The 25,466-nt window shown below is 42.9% G+C and overlaps 1 protein-coding gene across 2 annotated transcripts in view; it reads left to right on the top strand.

The window, feature by feature from the left end:
* The window catches only part of LOC102903994 (baculoviral IAP repeat-containing protein 1e-like), a 30,647-nt gene continuing 5,181 nt past the window's right edge, over positions 1 to 25,466 (top strand). The window contains exons 1-13 of one of the 2 annotated variants that reach the window (XM_042261702.2): positions 1 to 488; positions 1,878 to 2,510; positions 3,125 to 3,224; positions 6,325 to 6,406; positions 7,035 to 7,086; positions 10,515 to 10,634; positions 11,726 to 11,825; positions 14,102 to 14,183; positions 15,193 to 15,250; positions 15,729 to 17,837; positions 21,417 to 21,584; positions 23,723 to 23,875; positions 24,192 to 24,278. In XM_042261702.2, coding sequence (XP_042117636.2) covers positions 1,946 to 2,510; positions 3,125 to 3,224; positions 6,325 to 6,406; positions 7,035 to 7,086; positions 10,515 to 10,634; positions 11,726 to 11,825; positions 14,102 to 14,183; positions 15,193 to 15,250; positions 15,729 to 17,837; positions 21,417 to 21,584; positions 23,723 to 23,875; positions 24,192 to 24,278 — 3,676 coding nt within the window. In that variant the 5' untranslated portion in view covers positions 1 to 488; positions 1,878 to 1,945. The remainder of the gene's footprint in view (positions 489 to 1,877; positions 2,511 to 3,124; positions 3,225 to 6,324; positions 6,407 to 7,034; positions 7,087 to 10,514; positions 10,635 to 11,725; positions 11,826 to 14,101; positions 14,184 to 15,192; positions 15,251 to 15,728; positions 17,838 to 21,416; positions 21,585 to 23,722; positions 23,876 to 24,191; positions 24,279 to 25,466) is intronic. The other variant, XM_076552132.1, reaches the window with a different exon arrangement.

The raw sequence follows: 25,466 nt of genomic DNA, 5'->3' as shown, positions 1-25,466 counted from the left end.
TATTCACATACAGATGTTAGTGGAGGAGAGTGTGGGAGGGAGGTATTCACATACAGATGTTAGTGGAGGAGAGTGTGGGAGGCAGGTATTCACATACAGATGTTAGTGGAGGAGAGTGTGGGAGGCAGGTATTCACATACAGATGTTAGTGGAGGAGAGTGTGGGAGGGAGGTGCTCACATGCAGATGTTAGTAGAGGACATTGTACCCTGGCTTATGCTGTGCTCTGAATGGGAAAAGTCTCCTACAAGCAGCTCAAGTGTCTGAGCATTTGGTTTCCAGCTGGGGTGTCATTGGTAAGATGTTGGAACCATTAAGAGGTGGAGCCTGGTGGAGGAAGTGGGTCACTGGGGACAGGCTTGAGACTTTATAGACTGGTGCCACTTCCTGTCATTTTCTCTGTGTCCTTGCTGCTGATGCACTGTGACCACTGACTTCCTGCTCTTGACACCAGGTCTCCTGTGCCCAGTGGAAATACATCTTCAAACTGTAAGTCAGAATAAACCTTGTTTTCTGTGATCTGCTTTGTCAGAAAAGTCACTACAGGCTGTTGTAGTGAAAATGAAAGCAACTAAGCAAAGCCTTAGGCTGCCAAGTCAGGGCCAGTTCCTTCTTTACAGGGAGGGAGCAGGATGCTAGAGTGGGGCGATTGTGTCCATAGATAAGAACATGACCTTTGTCTCATGATCACTAAGGAGACCGTAGTGGGGGACTATCCAGAGACAACTGTAAAAATACCTAGAAAGAAATAAGAAAAAATAACTAAAAAATAAGAGTTGAGTAGCCCGAGGATTGAGAGAACTCCAGGGGGATCATTGCTGGGGTGGATTTTACACAGTAGTGAGAAGAACTCTTTATGGTGCACTAGGTGTTGTCAGATGTGTAACTGCTCCAAGGGAAACCTCTGCTAGGTGTCAGATGAAAGAGCATGCTTCATTGAAAGACCCGTTTTAGTTAGGAAAGCACATGCCTGCTCTCCAGAACTTCAAAGGCAGAAACAGGAATCGCTGTCATCAGAACTGGGCTGTGGGCAGTCAGTGGGGTATTTCCTTGGTGTTAATCGATGTGGGAGGGTCCAGCCCATTTCGGGCAATGGTGCCCTCAGGGCATGTGGTCCTGTGTTGTATAAGAAAATAAACCAGTCCCAGCAGAGGCAGGCAGATCTCTGGTTCAAGGCCAGCCTGGCCTGGTCTAAAATGCAAGTTCCAGTGCATCCAGGGCTACACAGAAAAACCCTGTCTTGAAAAATGAACTAATAAATAAATAAATAAATAAATAAATAAATAAATAAATAAATAAATAAATAAATAAATAAATAAAATAATAAAAAAGGTAGAGAAAAGAAATTAAGCTAAGAAAACTATGGGAAGTTAAGCCAGTAAGCAACATTCTTCCACAGTCTCTGCTTCAGTGTTTACCTCCAGTTTCCTGCGTTTAGTTCCTGCCCTGATTTCCCTTGATGGTGAACCATGTTGTGGGATAGTTGTTTACACAGTATGAAGATATCAATGTGATTGGTTTGATAAAGAGCTGAGTGTCCAATAGCGAGGCAGGCTAGAACAGGTGGGTCTCCTGGGGAAAGAGAGGAACTTGGATGAATCTAGGCACTCTAGAAATGATAGCAAGACATAGAGTCGTCCATACAGGATGGAAGAGAGGTAAATAGCCATGTGGCAGAATGCAGATTAATAGAAACAGGATAATTTAAGTCCTAAGTGCTAGTTGGGAACAAGCCTAAGCTAAAGGCCAAGCTTTCATAACTAATAATAAGTCTCTGTGTCCTTATTGGGGAGCTGGCGGTCCGACAAGGACGTTCAGCTACAGAACCACCATTGTAAGTAGAAATAAACCCTTTCCTCCTATGTTGCTTTTGGTCAGGATGCTCATCACAACAAAATAAAACTAACCAGAAGACCAATCATCTGCTTTCCTTGTCCTCTCAGAAAATGGCCACTCACGGGGAGGCCTCCGAGGAGCGGATTTCCGAGATTGATTATGAGTTTCTCCCTGAGCTCTCTGCTCTTCTCGGTGTGGATGCAGCCCAGCTCGCAAAGAGTCAAGAAGAAGAAGACCATCAGGAACGAATGAAAATGAAGAAAGGTTTTCACTCGCACATGCGCAGTGAGGCCAAGCGATTAAAGACTTTCGTGACCTATGACACGTTCAGATCATGGACGCCACAGGACATGGCAGCCGCTGGGTTTTACTTTACCGGGGTGAAACTTGGGGTTCAGTGCTTCTGCTGCAGCCTAATCCTCTTTGGTACCAGCCTAAGGAAAACTCCCATAGAAAGCCACAGGAGATTGCGCCCAGGATGCGAGTTCCTTTTGGGCAAAGACGTCGGTAACATCGGCAAGTATGACATCAGGATGAAGAGTCCCGAGAAGCTGAGAGGTGGCAAAGCAAGGTACCAAGAAGAGGAGGCCAGACTGGAGTCCTTTGAGAACTGGCCGTTTTATGCCCATGGGACATCGCCCCGTGTGCTCTCAGCCGCTGGCTTTGTCTTTACAGGTAACTGGATTCTATCTTCTGAGGTGGTTCTTTGGACTTTAAAATTTAGGTTCCAATGTAGGCAATATTTCATTATCAGTCCTCAGTGGTGGACTGTGTTACATTAGACATAACGTGTATTTCATCAACTTTCAACTTTAACAAATTTACTTCTGCTTTAATATACATTTAATATAGCATTATTAGTCTATATTATATATATATATACACATGCACACACACACACACACACACACACACACACACACACACACATATATATATATATATATATATATATATATATATATATATATAAAATGTTGCTTTTCTTTTAATATAGACCTGGTGAGTACCAGCATGGGCTGAGTGTAGAACTTAGTGCTAAAGAGCTTCCCTAGCACATTCAATTCCCTGGACTGTGTATATGAGGAAGGCCATGGGCTGGGGGATGGAGGTCCAGAGCTCAGAAGGGAGTCTTTTAGGGCAGTGGGACTGTGGGCAGGGATTCAGCCAGAGGCGTCATGGACGAACAGGCATGCTGGAGTCTGTCTTGTTCTGCAACAAGATGACCAGCTCCAATGTCTCACCTGGTGCCATTGCTGGCCAGTCAAAACATGTCACTGCATCTGCAGGTAAAAGGGACACCGTGCAGTGTTTCTCCTGTGGTGGATGCTTGGGAAACTGGGAAGAAGGAGATGATCCTTGGAAGGAGCATGCCAAGTGGTTCCCCAAGTAAGCAGACAAACCCTTTATTCTTAAACTTTTCAGTTTTAATAAGCATTTTAAAAGATTCATTCCCTTTTTATTTTATGTATACACCCCCATATGTGTGTGTGTGTATACACATATATATTTGTACATATATGCATATATGTGTCTGTGTGTATACTATGGTGTGCCTGTGCCCACAGAGGCCAGAAGAGGGCATCAGAGCCCCTGGAATTGGACTTGGTTGTGACCTGTCATGTGGGTCCAGGTCCCCTGGAAGGGCAGCAAGTGCTCTTTACCACTGAGTCATCACCTCTTCAGACCGGCTTTAGCCGGTTTCAGGTTTTTGTTTGTTTATTTAAATTTTAATTTATGTTCATTGGTGTTTTGCCTGCATGTATGTCTGTGTGAGGGTGTCAGAAGCCCTGGACCTGAAGTTACAGACAGGTGTGAGCCACCATGTGGCTGCTGGGAATTGAACTCAGGACCTCTGCAAGAGCAGCCAGTGTTCTTAACCACTGAGCCATCTCTTCAGCATCCAGTTTCAGGTTTTTAAAAGCAAAATAAAGCTAGAGACAAAGGAGCCACATTATTGGATCTTCCCTTTGAGTTTTATTTATATCTTTCCCGAATCCAAATTACGATAACTCTAGAATTTTTCAAAGAAAAAGGACTTCATCATATTGTGAAAAGTATGAATCACTTGAACCTAAACAGCCTCTCACACTTCAGTTAACATCTTATACAGATTTTGTTGTTGACGTATGTACTATGTGGTTATATGTATAGTATATGTGTGTGTACATGCATGGGCTTAGGAAGCCACAGGTTGACCTAGGGTATTTCCCTTATCACACTCCACTTTCCTTTTTTTTTTTTCCAGCTTTTATCATTTCATTTTGTTGACACAGTAACACAATACTCTTTTCTATATGTCCCTCACTACACACACACACACACACACACACACACACACACACACACACACACACACAACTTCAGACTTCTCTTTTTTCAACTTTAGAGCAGTGGTTCTCAGCCTTCCTAATGCTGCGACCCTTTAATATAGTTCCTCATGTTGTAGTGACCCCAACCATAAAATTACTTAGTTGCTACTTCAAAACTGTAATTTTGCCATTGTTTTGAATTGTGGTGTAAATTTCTGTGTTTTACAGTGTTCTTAGGCGACCCCTGTGAAGGGGTCGTTTGACCCCATTGTGGCACATCCTGTATGGTGACCACTGCTGCGTAACAGAGTTCCAGCAATTCGGTTTCGGGGACCACAATTCCCCAGCAACTTTTTATCTTCATTTTTAATGATTCTCCCTATGTGTTATGGGAGTTCCCTTATGCCTCTTCCTTTGGGATATTTGTGTGGGCTCTGAAATATGAAAATGTATACATTGGAAGTCTCTTTAAACAAAATAATTCTTTGGAAAAAGTCCCCGCCACCGTGGAACTATGTAGCATGATAACTCTGCCTACTCCACACACGGGACTCCCCATTGTGCCCCCGCCCCCATTACAACAATAGTAGAAAAGGTCAAGATTTGCTAACTGGGTGTACCTGGTCCTAGAGATGAAAAACACAATCAAGAGAAACAGTGGGCCCAGATCCAGAGCCTGAGGCCATTTAGGACAAGAAATCAGTTAATGATATAGTATGGAATAGTGCCCACGGTTGGTTGCTTACTGGATGAATGGCAAGATCTGGTCTGGCCCACAGAGAGAAGAGTCTGTTAAGAAGTTAGACTGGCTTGCTTCCCCTTTGCTATATGAAGGAACACACATTGAAGGAATCAGAATGGTATGGTATAATGGAAAAATAATAAGATATCAGGACCTTCCCTTTTGGGAACATAGGAGGGAACAGGCCCATGTTATAAGACTAAAGTACAGAGAAATGCAGTTAGGAAACAGTTCGACACCTGTGCTCATGGTTCAAACACTATGTCATGCCCCTTGAAGAATGAAAATCGCTCTTCTGGGTCTCAATGTCTGACACCTCCTGACCACAAGGGCTGAGACCGTGCAGGAGGGAGTGTAAGAGAGCACCTAGCAGGGTTACTGAACCTTGGAGAACAACAGGCATTTAGAGTTTGTCTTCAAGAAAAACACTACAATGACACTGATGGCCACTTCCATCTTGGAATCATTCAGTTTGCTTTCAGTACTGCTCGTGGTTAAACTATGACGCGATTGTTCAGTGTATAAGGTGTAACCTATTTTCAATACATGATTCACCATCCCGATTCCCCCTCAGATTGTATCAGTCTCCTCCCCTCACTGACTCCACACCTCCTCTTTGGGACCTGAACCCTGCTGGAGCTGGACTGGGGTACCTTTGGATTTCTAAAACCACTGGTCTAGAAAGGATGTTTGGGCAGACCACTTCTGCAGTCCATCCCTACCCCTACACCCTGCAGAGCTGGAATTGCTGGAACCTTTCTGGGGAGGCAGGCAGTGCTATGCTTGGCCAGTCAGAGGCATCTGGTCCCCAAGATCAAATTCCCCACAAATCCAAGGCCTTGAATTTGCTGTTCTTCTTCTCTGCTTTTGACGCTAGGAAAGAGAACCTGGGGCCTGAAACTGTGAGGGGAGGGGAAAGTATGATTAAAATACATCATATATGTCTTAGTTAGGGTTTTCTTTTACTGTGAAGAGAAACCAATACCACAGCAACTCTTACAAAGGAAAATATTTAATAGGGCGGCTTACACTTTTAGAGGTTTAGTCCATTATCATCATGGTGTGACATGGTGGAATGTAGGCAGACACGGTACTGGAGAGGAGCTGGAGTCCTTACATCTTGACCCACAGACAACAGGAAGTGGTCTAAACTGGGCATAGCTTGAACATAGGAGGCTTCAATGCCCGCTCCCACAGTGACACATTTCCTCTAACAAGACCATACCTACTTCAACAAGGTCATACCTCCTAATAGTGCCAGTACTTATGAGCTTATGGGGGCCAATTACATTCAAACTACCACAAAATGAAATTATTTTTTTAAAAAATAAAATGCTCAAAAATCATCAACACATTAAAAAATGAATATGCATTGTGATATGGGACATGTTTATCACAGTATTGGGGAAGTGTTCAATTATATTTTTCATTATAGATGTGAATTTCTTCAACGTAAGAAATCCTCAAAGGAAATTGCCCAGTATATTCAAAGCTACGAGGGATTTGTCCATGTAATGGTAATTCACAACCACCTTTCTCCCAAATCTTTTTATTACATAATATCTAAATCACAAGGGTGAGGTGTTTTGTTTATTTTCGTGGCTTCTGTGTCTTTCTTTTTTTCTCCTTCTATCCCTCTGCATCTCACCCATGGGGTATGTATGGGGGTGAGGAGCACATTGTCTTACTAAGCTGGGGAAAATTTGTTTTTCCACAGCTGGCTTTTGGCTGGCTCTGACTCCTGCCATGAACTTAGACTGAAAATCAGGGGAAAGGTGCTTCCTTCAGAAAAAAACTGGTCCAGTTTCCCTAGACAGTATATTGTTCAACTGGAAACGTTCCTCTGAGTCTTCATTCCACACTAATTACAATGTATCTGTGCTGGGTAACCTAGTTCTGTTTTGAGCTGCGTGCTCTGTAAGACCCTGCGGTTTCCACTTGGCTACAGGTAAACACTTACTGTTGTTTTGCAATGAATAAAAAAAAAATCCCATAATAACCTAGCCAAAATTAAAGACCTGTCTCACCAACCACTCTAATAGAATGTCTATTAGAGTGTCTAATAGAATGCCATCTTCAGTTGCTGCTCACAACATAGATGTGTATTTTATAAATGAATCAATAACCGGAATTTCTGTTTCTCAGGGAGAGCATTTTGTCAATTGCTGGGTCAGAAGAGAATTACCTATGGCATCAGGTAAAACCTCAGGCACATTCCAAAGGCTTTGCTTCTCTCTTTCTTTGTTACAAGCAACCCCCACAGCCACTTCTCCAGGTTTCGGGTCACTTTTATTCTTTTAAGATCTTTGCAGATTCATAAGAACTACTAGACTTGAAGCTTTACAAAACTTTCAAAAGTAACACGTTAATTTATAAGTCTTAATGACTATTTACTTTTTTATAAAATGTTCCATATAAATTTAAATATGTATAGAAACACATTTTCATTTAAAGGAGCATTTTAAATTAGAGGACAGGACTATAAAGTATCCCATCAGACTTTTCTTGTTAATCCCAAAGATGGGAGGAGAAAGACCATGGACACAAATCATTATGGTCAAATTAAAGCAAGCAATGAATTAAAGCAAGCTTTTTTTATTCGTGTATACAAACTGCCTCCCCCTAAGGCGGGGTTTGGGAGGTCTGCACTGGCTGTGAGGAAGACAAGGCTTTTATAGCTCAGGGGTAGGGGCTTTCCAAATGGGATTTGGTGGGCAAAATGGGGGCAGGGTGTTACAGGAGCAGAACATAAGCCTAACCAGTTAGTCATAATGACCACCTGAAACAGACATGATTGTAAGGCGGTCATTTGGTAGTCATAACAACAGGTGGTCATAACCTTTTGAAACAAAGACACGGTTTGCTATTTCCTGGAATAGATAGTACAGAACTATTTGTAGTTAAGGTTACCGGGCATAGCCCAATCCTTGAGAAATGGAGGTTTAATCATAAACAGGAATAAACCTAGTTTGCCTTTACTATAAGATGGCTTTTAAGCCTAAGATGGAGGTAGTCTGGTTCATCATTCTTTGTCACTTGTAAAGTTGAATTATAAATCTAAAAATGCTATAGAGATGTTAATGTTTTGATTTTCTTCCTTCCTTCCTTCCTTCCTTCCTTCCTTCCTTCCTTCCTTCCTTCCTTCCTTCCTTCCTTCCTTCCTTTCTTCAAATTCATTTCTCTCTCTCTCTCTCTCTCTCTCTCTCTCTCTCTCTCTCTCTCTCTCTCCCTCCCTCCCTCCCTCCCTCCCTCCCTCCCTCCCTCCCTCCCCTCCACCACGAGGCTATGTTTGCACCCCTTCCCTTTGTCCCATCTCTTCTTTTCTTCCCCTCTCTTCCTCCCAGTCTGTGTTTCTTCCCTCCCCTCCCCCAGTAAATCTTCCACATGAATTCTGTCATGGCCATGACTTTCTAGGACCCCTTGGCTCCAACTGGCCAAGACTGCCTTCCCCTGTTTTACAGTGGGTATAATGAGATAGGAGGGGGAAGCTATTTTATAGGTCCAAGATTCTATCTGATGACATTCTTAGCTCTTGGGTTGGTGGAAGCTAGTGTTCTGCTGTTAGTAGCTTCTAAGAGGTTTTTATTTATTGTCATGAGGTGTTAGTTCAGATGCAGAGTAGGACAAGACATGGCTCTTCCAGAAGGCTAAAACTAGCCTAAGATAAGTAATTAGCCTCTAAACCAACAAAATTCCAATCTTTCCACGTACTGAAATTATTCTAATAGGTCCACTAGTCTCTGTGGGCACAGAAACTCCTTCCAGGAGGTGTCTTGTTCTTTCGTTCATAGCTAGACACAGCTTCTTTTTATTTACACTATGAACCTAGATAAATATGACAGGAAGTGTCAGTCATCTCCTTAACTGACATTTCCTGTAAAACACCTATAATTTCTGGATAAAATGTTTTGACAGCATTTTTCAGGAACTCATGTTTCCCACACTGGCCTCAAACTTAGAAATGACCTTGAACTTCTGATATTTCTTCTTCCACTTCTTCAGAATAGGACTCCACATGTGCACTGTCACACTCAGCTTAGGAGGTGCTCAGGATGGCACCCAGGACTTGGTGCGTGCTAGGCAAATGCTCTGTGAACTGAGCTACATCCTAAATCCCTAAAGCCTTCTTAAAAGGCTCAGTACGCTGTTAAGAAAGCAAGGGTATTCACAATCAAATGAAGTCACAGGTCTGGGGATATTACTCACTGGTGGAACACTTACCCAACATGGGCAAGGGTCTTGAGTTCTCTTCCCAGCACCTCAAGACAGAACAGCTGGAGTTAAAATTTAGCTCATAGTAGGACATCTGTCCACAGGCATGCTGAGCCCTGAGTCCAGCCATGAGGGTGGGACATGGAGCATAGAGAACACTGGACAGGATGGTGCCAATAGCAAGAATTCCAATGTCATCGGAGGGTGGCAACCCATACCTACAATCCCAGCGCTTGAGAGATAGAGACAGGAGTTCGGGGCAGCCAGGAATATGATACTCAGTTAGAGGCCACCGTGAACTCCATGAGATTCTGTCTCAAAAACAAAACAAATGCAAATGCAACATGCACCCTCAGGTTAGTGCCAGGTGTGGTGGCCCATGGCTACAGTCCCATCACTCAGAAGTTTGAGGCAGAAAGACTACAAGTTCAAGGCCAACCTGGGCTGCATAGCAAAAAAAAAAAAAAACTGTCTCAAAAAATAAACCAACCCAAAATTTCCTGTTGCCTTGAACAGGAATTATTATCTTCCAATACTTTTCTAAAAACAACAGACAGAAAAGAGACAAAGAAATGTCTAGTGTTTGTTCTCCAGGCCTGTCAGTGGTTGTTTTTTGGCCACACATACGAGGCTCTACAAAAAAGGAATCTGTAGTTTATCAATATGACAGGCACAGCCGTGAGTGTTACCATGGCAGTGTACAGTGTTACCCAGCACGCTCTTGGCAATGCTATAAATAAGCAAGTTAAGGGCAAGATTCTTGCCAGGAGAATTAATGTGCATATCGAGTGCCATCTACTCTGCCCCAAAGAAATATGTAAATCAGCAAAAACAACAACAAAAATCTAATCCTAGGATTAAGTGTGAACACAGGCAAGCTTTCATCTTGAAAAACTTGTCAGAACCAAGGTAAAGGCAATTTCATTTTCAAGTCCTCACAGCATGGAGAAGACATGTCCAGAGGCCAGGATGAGGCAGAAAGGCTAATGGAGACCCCCAGCATGGTCATCTCAAAGAGCAAGCCATCAAAATGACTGTTTTTATGGGAGCCACAGGGGACGTCGCCTTTCTCAAATCTTGACACTGACTCTGGAAATGAGAGTCTCCTCTCGATTTTGTTGTGTCCTGATGCCTGACAACCAAGAGACAGTCTTCAGTTATATTTAACACATTGCTCCCATGAATAGAAGGAATGGAGCCTTTGCTCCAGCTCTGCTCCAGCAGTTCTAACAGTCACTCTTGTATCTTTTATCCCTTCATGCTTTTCCAACCACCCTCAATTATTTTGACACAAGCACAGTACACCAGATCATTCCACCTGCACACACAGCTAACTTGAACTTTGCAATCAAAGCCTGCTGCTCTCACCTACATCATTGTTTTGTTTTGTTTTTTCTCCCCTCAACCCCCAAGCTTACTGCAATGACAGCATCTTCGCTAATGAAGAACTAAGGCTGGACACCTTTAAGGACTGGCCCCTTGAGTCCCCTGTGGCTGTTGAAGCTCTGGTCAGAGCAGGCCTTTTCTACACAGGTGAGTCAGTCGTTTGTGTCCACCAGATGTGCTTGTCCAGGTCTTGCATTTGTCTCCACTCAGCAGGCTCTGCTCTCCATCATTCCTCATAGATCCCTTTGCTGCCTCATAAGACCTTCAGTTTCCCACAATTCCCCTGGTGCTCAGCCTCCAAACTTGAACCTGAGGTCCGGGCTGACGGTGAGCGCAGTCATCAATCCCCTCTAACCCAGGGAGCCATCTCCCCAGCTCCCTAATGTTTCTTTAACCAGAACTTACATGGCCATACCTACCTTTAAGAATTGCTGAGGAATCTGAACTATTTCCCTCAGGAAGCAGTACGCCCAGTTAAAGAGTTGGAGCTCCAGAAGCTGGGGGATGGCTCCCTCTAGGCCCCTTCTCCTTTAGGTTCACCCTCTTCCTTTTCAGCTCCCCATTTTAGACAACCTGCAAACTCCAGGCCCTAGTAGCTTTGGCCAGAGAGACAGGGAGGCTCTTCTCTGCTCGAATTGTACAGCGCCTTCATGGTCCAAGAGTGGGAGATGGTGGATCTTTCATTTCCGGTTTGATCCCTCGGCTCAGGCAAATTAGAATCCTTTCCACAGAATACAGGCTTACGAGCAATGTGTTTCTATTTCCAGTGTAGTACACCCAGCAATAATAAGAGAAGAGATATGTAATTTTTCATGATCTCACTTACTTCAAGTCTCCTATATTTGCTCCTGTGTTTCCCACATGATCTTCAAATATTTTCTTTCTGATTTATTCATTAAGCAAATGCTTATTGGTTGCCTATATCTGTGAATGTCCAGTATGTCATTAGTGTCCAAATCAGACAAAAATCTCTGCTCTTGCAGATCTTCTGTTCTAGATTCTGACAGCAGAACTTTCAAGATGATGGGTTGGGATCAAAGCACACAGTGCACAGGAACATTCAGTGACTATTGCTGAACACCCCATTGAAGGACCAAGAGTCCTGTGTGAACTAGTGCCCCCTAGTGACTCATGTGTGACTTTGCCACACGATCCAATTGGAGCTGCAAATAGGATTTCACTGCTTGTGAGTTGACAGGTGTATGTGCTGTTGAACTGACCATATTCCCTCATTCTAGGCAAAAACGACATTGTCCGGTGCTTTTCCTGTGGAGGATGTATGTGGAAATGGGAGGAAGGTGATGACCCATTAGAAGATCACACCAAGTTTTTTCCCAAGTGAGCATGGTGAATTCTCTTGACTTGGAATGTACTTCAACAGTTATCCCTCTCTGTCCATGGTTTCCCTATGGATAGGATCTGCCCCCTCCTCTGGGTCCTGTTGTGAAGGATGCATCCTTATAGCTTCATCTCTTTCCTCCCAAGACACTCCCTGTATAGCGTTCCTTAAATCATGATTAGATCTTGGTTTTGGCTGGGTCAATATACACACTCTTAAAGACAGGATCTCTCTATGTAGCCCAGACTCTCCATGTAGCTAAATAGCTTGAATTCATGACTTCCTGCCCTAGCACAATTATGCCAACCATTTCAAGCCTTTCTGATTCCTTTAATTGCAAGCTGCTCTTCCTCTTCTTCGTCTTCCTCCTCCTTTTCCTCTTCTTCCTCTTCTTCTTCCTCCTCTTCTTCCTCCTCCTCTTCTAGAATCTCAGTGTTTTCTGTTTCTGTTCTTTAAAATTTAATAAGAGAATTACTTCCTTGTTCCTTTTTGTTTTTCTATTGCCTTTTTGTTGTTGTTGTTGTTGTTGTTGTTGTTGTTGTTGTTGTTGTTCCAGGAATCTGTGTTTTACTTTTAAAAATTTTATTTTTACTCTGTGATGTGTGTGTGTGTGTGTGTGTGTACATGGTGCAGATGTCCTCTTGTGTGTTTTACAAAGCCAGAGAAGGACATCAGACATTCTCTTTTTTTTTTTTTTTAATGCTCTAACAGTTTAATTAACTTAGTTTCTGATAAAATAGTCAAGTATGGAAAGTTGATAGGAAGATCTTCCTCTTCACAGTAGTTCTATTCAGAGGGCCTGATCCAGCTGGGAGCCCCTCAGCCTTTGGTTCATAGTTCATGTGTTTCCATTCATTTGGCTATTTTTTTTCAATAATTGAGTAAAACTGAAATTGATTATATGCCACAGTCATCCTAGGGACCTCCATGCTATATATATAGCCTCTATGGTTCTATGGGTTGTGGTCTGATTGTTCATTTTATATCTAGAATCCACCAATGAGTGAGTACATACCATAACTGTCTTTCTGGGTTTGGGTTACCTCACTCAGGATGATTTTTTCTAGTTCCATCCATTTGCCTGCAAATTTCATGCTTTCATTGTTTTTCTCTGCTGAGTAGTACTCCATTGTGTATATGTACCACATTTTTTTCATCCATTCTTCCGTTGATGGGCATCTAGGTTGTTTCCAGGTTCTGGCTATTACAAATAGTGCTGCTATGAACATAGCTGAGCATGTATCTTTATGGTATGTATCAGCATTCTTTGGGTATATGCCCAAGAGTGGGATGGCTGGGTCTTGAGGTAGTTCGATTCCTAATTTTCTGAGAAACCGCCATACTGATTTCCACAGTGGTTGTACAAGTTTACATTCCCACCAACAGTGGAGGAGTGTTCCCTTTGCTCCACATCCTCTCCAACATTAGTTGTCATTGGTGTTTTTGATCTTAGCCATTCTAACAGGTGTAAGGTGGTATCTCAGAGTCGTTTTGATTTGCATTTCTCTGATGATTAAGGATGTTGAGCATTTCTTTAAATGTCTTTCAGCCATTTGTAGTTCTTGTTTTGTGAATTCTCTGTTTAGCTCTTTAGCCCATTTTTTAATTGGACTGTTCAGTGCTTTGATGTCTAGTTTCTTGAGTTCTTTATATATTGTGGAGATCAATCCTCTGTCAGATGTGGGGTTGGTGAAGATCTTTTCCCAATCTGTTGGGTGTCTTTTTGTCTTATTGACTGTCAGACATTCTCTTTTGTTACTCTGTACCTTGTTTCCTTGAGATAGGGTCTCTCACTGAAACTGTAACTAGGCAAGCAGCCAACAGACCCCTAAGACCCTACTCTCTGCCCTACACAGGATGGATTATTTTTGAGTGTTTAAGTTCATTTTAGCTGTTTGCATGAACTGGTATTAACTATGCATTCATCCTACCACATTCTCAGTTCCTACCATTACTTTACAAACCATATGTGCTGAATTGTTGAAAGCCACAGTCTGAGTGTCTCATATAATAAAACACTGACAGAATCACTGAAAGTCATAGCTCTGTACTTAATTCTTAGCTGTCTCTCTCTTTCTCTCTCTCTCTCTCTCTCTCTCTCTCTCTCTCTCTCTCTGTCTCTCTCTCTCTCTCTTTCTCTGTCTCTCTGTGTGTGTGTGTGTGTGTGTGTGTGTGTGTGTGTGTGTGTGTGTGTCTGTACATGTGTGTATTAAAAACCTGAAAGAAACACTTACTTGCATGGAACTATTTTATGATTTTTATCTTTTCTGCTTAGCTGTGTTTTTCTCCAAAACCTGAAGTCCTCTGCAGAAGCGATTCCTGACCTTCAGAGCCACTGCGCACTTCCAGAAGCCATGGTAATGGACACTGACCCTTCTCTGCCTCGAAGTGCATGATCCTGTGGTTGAACGAGGTTTTGAACAGCAATTGCCATTTGTAAATAAGAATTAAATAAATTCTACAAGTTTTTACTAAGCAACTACCATCTGATAGCTGTAGATGGGACTACAAGGTGGACACTGAGCCCTCCTCCCATAGGAAGTTCACCCTTCAGATTCTTCTAGACTTAGACCTGACTACCGTGTACACTACACGGATCCCATCTGTCATCTTCTCTGGGAGGCAGTAGGGTTGACTTCCTACTTGAACTGTAACAGGATGAGTCATTTTCCTTGGTTGGGGTTTTGAGACAGATTTGTGATCTTCTGCCTCAGGTTTAAAATGCTAAGATACAAATGTGTGCAACTGTGCCCAGCTGATTTGGTTTTTGATGTTGATTCTTGTAGCAAATCCAAGGCCTTGTGCTTGGTAAAGCACTCTAGGATCGAGATACATCCCTGGGCCATGGATTTGCTTGGTGAACAAAAGCAAAAGCAAAATCGTAAAATCAGAAAACCTGTTTTTGTGGTATGGAAGCTGAGTGTCCATTCAATAGCTACACAAACGGCCTCACACTGAGGCTGTAGAGTAGGTGGGCTACGGCTGTCGTCTCGCAAAGAAAAAACAAAGCTGGGCATCATGCTTCATGCCTGGAAGCTAACACTCTCCAGTGAGGCAAGAAGATTGCTGTGAGCCCAGGCTCAGCCGGGATGATAGTCTAAAGCCGCAGCTCAAAAGACAAAGACAAACCAACAACAAACAGGAAAAAAGAAGCAAGAGGCAGTAAAAACCAAAAAGATAAGCAACCTTGGGTTCACATGGTGTGTGCATGGTATTTGTGAACTTAAACATGACATTGCAAGAGCTGGAGATGTCATTCAGTTGGTGGAATGCTTGCGATGGTTATAAGATATTGGGCCCTCAATGATAATGTAATGCCCCAGTATTATGCATATTTTGATTTAATAAAGGATTTCTCCTTCAAAGAACACCACAGGTGAAAGCAATCATGAGGATCCAGTAACCGTTCACTCTACGGTGGCCGGTAAGAACCTGAAAGCAACATGGGATTATGTGTATTTGTACGCAGGGATTTGAAAGGAAAGTGTATTTATAATTGTCCAAGGAGCTCCTAGAGAGGAGGGCACTGACATGGAGGGCACTGTGGGTGAGAGAGTGTCAGCATTCCTGCGACATCTTGAGAGTGAATGCAGGACTAGTGACAGCGGTCCTTGTGTGAGATCCAAATCAGCCCGTCTTAAAGGCATCCTGCAGCAAGCCGGTTTCCTGGGGTCTTAAATGGGAAATTAGGATGCCAGGATGTCTAAGTCCCTGTCATATGAGGAACCTTAGACTTTCCCCCACACATTCTGATGCTATGGATGGATCTGAGAGGATCTTGGGGAGGGGATGGGTGTCTGGGAAGTGGGAAGTCCTGATCCACCCTTAGCAGACAGGCAAAGTAATCACATTAGGACTGAGAAATGTGAAGGTACACCTCCCTCTCTCCCTCCTCTCCACAGACCTGGCTCAGAGTGCAGCCCAGTGGTTTCAAGAGGCAAAGAGTCTGAGTGAGCAGCTGAGAGGAGCCTACACCAAGGCCACTTTCCGCCACATCAATCTGCCAGAGGTGTGTTCCGGCCTCGGCACTGACCACTTGCTTGGTTGTGACCTGTCCATGGTTTCAAAGCACATCAGCAGGCCAGTGCAAGAGGCCTTGATGCTTCCCGAGGTCCTCAGCAATCTCAGCTCCGTCATGTGTGTGGAGGGGGAAACTGGCAGTGGGAAGACAACCTTCCTGAAGAAAACAGCTTTTCTCTGGGCATCAGGATGCTGTCCCCTGCTGAACAGGTTCCAGCTGGTCTTCTACATCTCCCTTGGTTCCACCAGACCAGACCAGGGGCTGGCTGACATCATCTGTGCCCAACTCCTAGAGGCAGGAGGATGCATTAGTGACGTGGGCCTGAGCAGCATCATCCAGCAGTTAAAACACCAGGTTCTGTTCCTGTTGGATGACTATCATGGGATGGACTCACTGCCCCAAGCCATAAAAACCCTGATTACAAGAAACTACTTGACCCGAACCTGCTTATTGATCACTGTCCATACAAACAGGGCCAGGGACATCCGCCCATACCTAGATACAATTCTAGAGATCAAAGAGTTTCCCCTCTATAACACTATCTCTGTATTACGGAAGTTATTCTCACATGATCTAGCCCGTGTGGAAGAGTTTATAGTTTACTTTGTAAATAATGAAGATTTACAGGGAATTAACAAAACTCCTCTCTTTATGGCAGCAGTCTGTACTGACTGGTTTCAAAATCCTTCTGACCAGTCCTTTCATGATGTGGCAGCTTTCAAGTCCTATATGAAATACCTTTCCTTAAAACACAAGGCTACACCTGAGCCTCTCAAGGCCACTGTGTCCTCATGTGGCCAGCTGGCCTTGAGAGGCCTTTTTTCATCTTGCTTTGAGTTCAGTAATGATGACCTCACAGAAGCAGGTGTTGATGAAGATGAAGATCTGACCACCTGCTTGATGAGCAAATTCTCTGCCCAGAGACTGAGACCTGTCTATCGGTTCTTGAGTCCTTTGTTCCAAGAATTTCTTGCTGCCATGAGGCTGACTGAGCTCCTGGATTCAGAAAGACAAGAAGACCAAGATCTGGGACTTGGTTATTTGAGACAAATTAACTCACCCTTGAAGGCTATAAACTCCTATAACATATTTTTGAAGTATGTCTGTAGCCATCCTTTATCAAAGGCAGGGCCAAAAATTGTATCTCATTTGCTTCAGTTGGTGCATGATAAAGAGTCCCTGGAGAACATGTCTGAAAATGAGGATTACATGAAGCTCCATCCAGAAACTTCCCTGTGGATGCAGTTTGTTAGGGGGTTGTGGCAGGTATCTCCTGAAGCTTTCTCTTCATTTGTTTCAGAACATCTATTGAGCATTGCTCTAAACTTTGCTTATGAAAGCAAAGCGGTGGCTGCCTGTTCTCCATTTATTTTACAATTCCTTCGAGGGAGAACACTGGCTTTGAAAGTACTGAATTTTCAGTACTTTGGGGACCACCCAGAAAGCCTGTCACTGTTGAGGGGTGTAAAATTTTCCATAAATGGAAATAAAACAACATCTCATATAGATTATGCATTCAAGACATATTTTGAAAAAATGCAGCCACCAACTATCGATCAAGACTACTCATCTGCCTTTGAGCATATAAGTGAATGGAAGAAAACTTCTATCGCATATGAGGAGGCCATAAAGAACTATATAAATATTCGACCCAGGGCCCCACCAGACATCAGTGCTGGCTACTGGAAACTGTCTCCCAAGCCGTACAAGATCCCTAGGCTGGAAGTTAGAGTGGCCAGCATGGGTCCAGCAGACCCAGCACTGCTCCGGGTCCTAATGGAAGTCTTCTCAGCATCACAGAATATCGAGCTCCATTTGAACCACAGCAGTGGCTTTCTTGAAAGCATCCGCCCAGCTCTGGAGCTGAATAAGACCTCTGTCACCAAGTGCTCCATGTGCAGACTGGAGCTCAGCGCAGCAGAACAGGAGCTGCTTCTCGGCCTGCCTGTCCTGCAGTCTCTTGAGGTCTCAGGGACAAACCAGTTACCAGGTATCCCCGGGTGTCACATAACCGTTCTGACTGACACTGTGTTTTCTTATTCCTAGTTTCAGATGAGTGAAACTTCTCAGGCACAAGGTCCTAAATGTGCCTTGACAGAAGAGATCTAAGTACTGTCACTGTTTGGGATAGTGTATAATTTAGTGACAGGCCCTGAATCATAGAATGGGTTTGAAGTAACTCAGACAAAACTAGGAAAACATTACCATCAGTATTCACCCCTCAAGGTCATTAATAGAGTTTGAATTGTTCATTGTTGATAAATGATGGCCTGTGTGTAAGACGATGATAGAGAATCATCTGCACCCTCATTGCCTGAAAGAAAGGGGGGTAGCTTCTCCATAATATCAGTGTAAAAGTGGGAAATAATCTCCATTTATTTCTGTCTTGAACTCACAATTATATTTGATAGTTTTCAGTGTGAGCTCCACCTACATTTCATTAAGTCTGTTTCTAGGTTTTGATATCACTGTAAATATTTAACTTTTTAATTTTATGATCATTCATAGTAAAGCTTTTGTTCTCATTGGCCTGTTAATTGATTGAACATGCTTTACTTTTATGTATATTAAAAAGAATTTTTTTTGAGATGATGTCTTCCGTAGCCCAGATTGGTCTTAACTTCATTATATACCTGCTCCACCTGTTTCTACCTCCCCAGCAAATTGCTGAGCATCCTGTCCCTGAAAAGGCATCTAAATTGAATGATAAATACCAACTCACTGATTCTGAAAGCACTGATTGACTTTTAAGTAAACTGGGTGGAGATGAAGCTCCGTTGGTTGATTTCTTGCCTAGCACAAATAGCTGGCTTTGAGCCATAGCTTTTTGTAAACTGGGCAAGGTGGTGCCTGTCTGTAAGGCCAGCACTTGGAAGGTAGAGGCAGGAGAATCAGAGGTTCAGCGGCTGCCCAGGCCAGAAATATTTTATTTCTAACATAATTTGATTACACTAAAATATAAACAACGGAATAGCATTTCAACCATCTTAAATGTATAATTCAATGGCATAAATAATATTCATATTCACCACCATCCACTCTCAGGTCCTTTTATTCTTATATTTTTGGTTGTGAGCCTAGCCTTTAACGGCTGAGCCATCTCTCCAGCCCCAGGTCCTTTTATTCTACCACACAGCATGTTGGTTCCTTCAAACAGTGCTCTTCCCTTCCACCAGCCTCGGGTAACATCTGTTTTTCTATGTCTCAATCCATGTGTCTATCTAGAAATGTTCCATAAGTGCAGTCATACAATAGTTGCCTCCTGTCTAGCTCATTGCCTTTCATATGGTGCTTTCTAAGTTCACCATGGCATAGTCTATATCAGACTTTGCTTTTCTTTTTAGAAATGAATAATAGTCCTTTGTGGATATTTTTACTAGAGTGTGTGTGCCATTTTGTTTATCCGTGCATCTGTTTATGGACATTGAGTTGTTTTACCGCTGCGCTGATAATTTGAGTTACTAGTGTCTGTTTGATCCCTGTTGTATTGGTTTTTATATACTCCTGGGAGTAAAATTGTTGCTTTCTATGGTAATTTTGTTTTGAAGACAGGGTCTCGCTCTGGCCAGAATGGCCCGGAACTCACTGGAATCCTCCATCCGCAGCCTCCCAGCCTCTGGTGTTACATCTGTGAGGCATCACGTCTTTCTGTGTAACAGTTGAGGAACTTCCCAACTGTGCTCCAGGGAGGCCACCCCATTTACCTTCTCACCTGCCATGTTCAAGTCTCCACTTTCTCCACATCTCCCACCCCAATTTTTCCTTTTGCTTTGCTTATCTTAGACATATTTTAGTAAGGCAGTGTTCTGTCCTGTGGTTTGGATTTACATTCCCCTAGTGACTGAATGAGACTCTTCATACAACTGGGTACCTAACTGAGAGAAAAGTGCACTTAAATCATTGTCCATTTACATATTTTGTCGGAACTGGAGAGATGGCCAGTGGTTAAGAGCACTGGCTGCTCTTCCTGAGAACCTGAGCTCAATTCCCAGCACTCCCTTGGCAGCTCACAGCAGTCTGTAGCCTGAGTTTCAGAGGCCTGACAACCTCACAAGGACATACATGGAGTCAAAACAACAATGCTCATAAAATAAAAATAAATAAAATTAAATATTGCAGGGTGGTAGTGGTGCATGCCTTTAATCCCAGCACTCAGGAGGCAGAGGCAGGTGAATCACTGTTAAGTTTGAGGCCAGTCTGGTCTACAGAGTGAGTTCTAGGACAGCCAGAGCTGTTACACAGAGAAACCCTGTCTCCAAAAACCAAAACCAAAACAAACCTAAACAACAAAACACCAAAATAAAATAAAACAATTTGTCAAGGCATTGAGGTTCATGCCTGCACTTGCAGGAATCCAGAGGGTGAGTGAAGAGGGCTGTCCTGACTTTGAGACTAGCCTGGGCTATATAATGAATGAGTCTGGGCTAGCCAATGCTAAAGAGTAAAATTTTGTCAAACAAAACAAAACAAACAGAATCATCATTGTTCTGTTGCATGAGTTCTTCTTTGTCTTTTGGATTTTAACCTAACCCTATAAAAACTCCTATCACACATGTTTCTTGAAAAACATTATCTCCTGTTCTGTAGATTGTCATTGTAATGTCGTCTGACACATGAACAATTGTCAATTTGATAAGATCTATATTAGTCAGGGTCTGTATTAGTCTAGAGGAACAGAACTAATGGAATGAGTCTAGATATAAACAGAAAGGGGATTTATTAAAATGGCTTACAGGCTGTGGTCCAGCTAGTACAACAATGGCTGTCTACCCATAGAAGGTCCAAGAACCCAGTAGTTGTTGAGTCTATGAGGCTGATGTCTCAGCTGGTCATCAATATGCCAGAATCCTAAAGAAGTAGGCTGTAATACCAGTGAATGAATGGTTTTTCTAGAGAGAGTGAGAGCAAGCAGGCAAAGAGAGAGCTTCCTTCTTCCATGTCCTTATAGAGACTATCAGGAGAGGCCCGGATTAACGATGGATCTTCCCACTCCAAAATCTAGATTAGAAGTTGATCTTCCCACTTCAAATGATCTAATTTGAAAAAAAAAATCCCATAGGTGTGCCCAGTCCATTTAGGTTTTAGTTAATTTTAAATGCCATCAAGTTAACAACCAAGAATAGCCATCCCAGGTCCAATTTTTTTGCTACTGCTTTTTATAGCATATCTAAGGATCCATCATAAAATCCAAGGTTGTGAGGACTATCTGTTTCCTTCTAAGAGTTCTATAGTTTTAGCTCTTAAGTGTGTCATTGATCCAATTTGTTACCAATGAGTTAGAGTAAGAGTCTAACTGTGTCCTTTTGCATGTACAAAACCAGTTGTTCCCACGCTGTGGTTGTTGGGGAGCTGTCTTATTTACTCTGTGAGTCTGGAGGGCACCACAGAGCTTCCCCTGTGCTCAGTGACCACCAGATGCTGCAGACGGCAGGTTCTTCATGGATGTGCTTCCTAAACAGATGTTAGGATCTCTGAAAAGTTTTGTTATGAAAATATCTAAAAATCACAGCACACTTGAGAATTTCCGCCTGGGACGCATGAGTGATGGAAACTATGTGCTGCTTTCCAGATCAACTCTTCGCTAACTTGGACAAGTTCCCAAGCCTGAAAGAACTGTCTGTGGGACTAGATGGCATTCCAGATGTGCTTTCAGTCATCCCTGGGGATTTTGCAAACCTCCACCACATGGAGAAGTTATCCATCCAAACTTCCACAGAGTCTGACCTCTCCAAACTGGGTAAGAATGGCGCTTGGATCTCCCAGGTCATACTTCAGCTGGAAAAGCTACTTGGCTAATAATTGTTAGAATCATGAAATCATCATTAGTTAAAACTTCTATGGGCCTGACATCGTAAACTGTGTCCATAGGAAGGTGTAGGAACGGCACCCTTCCTTGGAGATTGATTTGTAACTCTTGAGTCTTTACTATATACTAAGAACTATTCTGAGCTCTTCACAAATCCTAACACACTCCTCACACGCACTGTGTGAGAGAAGGCACTGTGATCGTTGACACTGCATCTGGGGAAATGAAGGCACAAAGAAAGACATTAAGTGACTGGCTCAGGTTCATTCAGCTCAGCTAGTGTATCTTCAGGCCATTGCTGTTGTAGGCACAGCCATGCAGCTGTGGTAAGCCCGATGCTGTTCTTAGTCCTCACTCAGGGAAGCCTAATCTTTCCTTCTCTTCTTCCTACATCTTTACTAAGCATGGTTGCCCTGACGTTTAGGCTTTCTTCCTCTTCCTCTGAAACCCCGCCCCCAACCTGGTACTGCGCCGGATTCCGGACCTCCATTGCTGAACATGCCACTTTAAATCAAACACCTTGTTTTCCTCCACTTCCTCTTCTTTATCTTCCTCTCCAAAATTATTTGTAGTGTCCTTTGGTTTTTGTTTTAAGCTGTCTGCACATCGCTGCTTACACATCTACCTGCCAAGGGAGAAGGAAATCTTATAAGTAGCCCTCTGAATGCCCCCCCCCCCCCCCCCCCGCTTTCTCCCTGCCTAGCCTCATGCTTGATGGACAGCTATGCAGCCATGTTTCTGAAATTCATCATTTTGCAAAATGCTTTAAAATATGATGGGCTGCTTGACTTGGTGCACACTGAACACTGAAGTCTAAGAAAAATGTCAATCTGGAGCTGACATGTAAAAGATCATCGAGGTGTGGCATGGCGCCACACACCTGGAACCCTAGCATGTGAGAAGCTAAGGGGGAAGGATACACCAAGTTCAAAATCACTGAATTCGAGGTCAGTCTGAGCTACACTGTAAGACTGACTCAAAAAAAAAAAAGAGAAAAAAATTCTCACTCTTGTAATACACAGCATGCCTTGCACTCTTAAAACACTGTGATAGATCCCTATTCCAACTGGTCTCAATTAAGACTCTGTTTCTAATCAAAAGGAAAACATGTGTATCCTCATTGATTAATCTTCAAAAACTAAGTATTCTGTACACGAGGGCAAATGCCACTGCCTCTTGACTCTCAGCTATCTAACTTTTTAAAAGCTCCAAACCACCATCTATTGTGATGATTATTATAAAGTATCTCCCACAAGAAAAACAAAACAAAACAAAAACAAACAAACAAAATAGTTTGAGGGTGCATGAACAAGCACAAACACATATAGATACGTATAATAAAGTATTTTTAAATAAAAATAAACTTCAACAATTTATGCTTCAGAATTATCCTTTTATGTTACTTTGTATAGAATTTTTATTACATAAATGCAATATACAAATACATAGACATTAGCGTTCAAAGATAAAGGTGGCTTTTATGCATAGGTCTCAGATTTATAGTCTCAGATTCATGCCGTGTGTGAGTGTGTGTGTGTGTGTGTGTGTGTGTGTGTGTGTGTGTGTGTGTGTATCAATAGAGAAAGAGAGAGACAGACAGACAGAGAGACAGAGAGACAGAGAGAACATACACTATTTCCAAGTCGTTTCTACTTTGATTCCATCAAGCACTGTGTCAGGAGTGTGGTATCTTCAGCAGTAGGGATTTATCTTCAAGTTCTGGGAGCAGACCAAGAACGACAGTGAAGTCTGTATTGTTTGGGGACTCTCTTGGAACCTCTGACCAAAAACTTGAAGGGAAGTTTACGATGTCTGGTACTGAGGCTATTGTTAGTCTATGGTGAGCCCTTATTTGAACTTTGAGAGGTGAAAACTGATCCAGAGAGCATCCGGAGCTTGTCCCAGGTTATCTGCTCACTAGTCCGTTGCAGAATGGAGCATGGCCTGAGCACTAGCTCAGTGCGTCACTGCCTCTTAAATTGCTGTGGCTGAGCTGGTGGATTGAGAGGCCAATTCTGATGGGAATTTGTAGCCTTCTCTAATTTCTGAATATCCTTCATCTTTTCCAGTTGAATTGATCCATAACTCTCCAAATCTTCAAGTTTTCCAACTGGAATGTGATTTCTTTTCGAACTGTGAGCCTCTCATGACTGTGCTTGCTTCCTGCAAGAAACTCAGAGAGATTGAGTTTTCTGGACGATGCTTTGAAGCCATGCCATTTGGTAAGAACTATACAACATTGATTTTAGATGCTCCTGTGCACAAAGTCATTAAGTACTCTAGAATTAAAAGGCTGCTGGTGTCACAGAAACTGTGACAGCACCTGACTTCAGTGAGTCTTTCACAGCAATGAAGTGCATCTGTGTCTACAATGTAACCATTTCATTTTCAGAATTGTTTCCTCTGCTTAGTCATAGTAATTCAATCTGAATATTATATCACTTTTCATCACTTTTGAAACACTCTTACTTCAATGGTATTCCTCTGTGTCACAGGAAATGTATCTGAACTAACTAAATTTTATTTTCCTTTTCCTAGTCACTATTTTGCCAAATTTTGTTTCCCTGAAGATACTGAATCTTAAACGCCAACAATTTCCAGATAAGGAAACATCAGAAAATTTTGGTAGGTTTATAAAACAGTGTTTCTTTATTCTTTATCTCCCCTGCCCCCTCCCCCCACCTCCTCCTCTTCTCCCCTTCCCCCACTCCATCTTCTCCAGTGAACCCAGAACAGAGCAAGCTGTGAATGGTTGTCCCTTGACTATTGGGTAGGGTTTCTGTTGCCGTGATAAAACACCATGACCAAAAGCAGCTTGGGGAGGACAGAGTTTATTTCAGCTCTCAACTCTCAGGTTGTACTCCATCGCTGAGGGAAATCAGGGCAGAAACCTGAAGGCAGGAACTGAAGCAGAGGTCTGCTGCTTACTGGCTTTTTCCTCGTGGCTGGCTCAACCTGCTTTCTTATAGCACCCATGGTCACCTGTTCAGGGGTGGAACCACCCACAGTAAGCTGGGCCCTCCCACGTCAGTTGTCAATCAAGAAAATGCACTTCAGGCAGGCCCACAAGACAATTTGGTGGAGGCATTTTCTCAATTGAGTGTCCCTCTTCCAAAATGACTCTGGCTTGTGTCAATTTGACATAAAACGGCCAGGAACAACACCCATAGTGATTGGTTCTGGGACTGCTGATGATGCCAACATTAGAAGATGCTTAAATCTATGATATAAAATGTGACCCTGTTGTCCATGTACGTCAAGCTATCTCTGGATTGCCTACAATGCCTAATATAACATGTGCTACATAAACAGTATTGTGTTGTTCAAGGAATATGACATGGGGGAAATGTATGTTCGGCATGAATATAATTTTAAAATTATTTCAGGTCTGGCAAAAGGGCTGAGAGCATTACAAAAGCTTGATGCCCTTCCTCCCCAGGACATAGTGGAAGGAGAGAACTGACTTAGGCATGTTGTCTTCTGACCTCCACACATATTCTGTAATACACACACACACACACACACACACACACACACACACACACACACACGCACACGCACACGCACGCACGCGCACACACACACGCACACACGCACGCACATGCACACGCACACATACACACAATTAATTAAATATAATAAAAAATGAACCTGTGGTGGGTAGAATGTGCCGATACAGAGGGTCAGCTGTACCAGTTACACTGGTCCTTAAGAGGACACCACAGTGATGCTCCTTATCACCCCCAGATGCCAACATTGTTGGTCACACACATCCTGACACTTGATCTCATTAAATGCAACGTTCTCAGACTC

The sequence above is a fragment of the Peromyscus maniculatus genome, chromosome 15 (genome assembly GCF_049852395.1).
Source record: "Peromyscus maniculatus bairdii isolate BWxNUB_F1_BW_parent chromosome 15, HU_Pman_BW_mat_3.1, whole genome shotgun sequence".
Lineage (NCBI taxonomy): Eukaryota > Metazoa > Chordata > Mammalia > Rodentia > Cricetidae > Peromyscus > Peromyscus maniculatus.
This window is presented reverse-complemented; position numbering and strand designations above follow the sequence as displayed.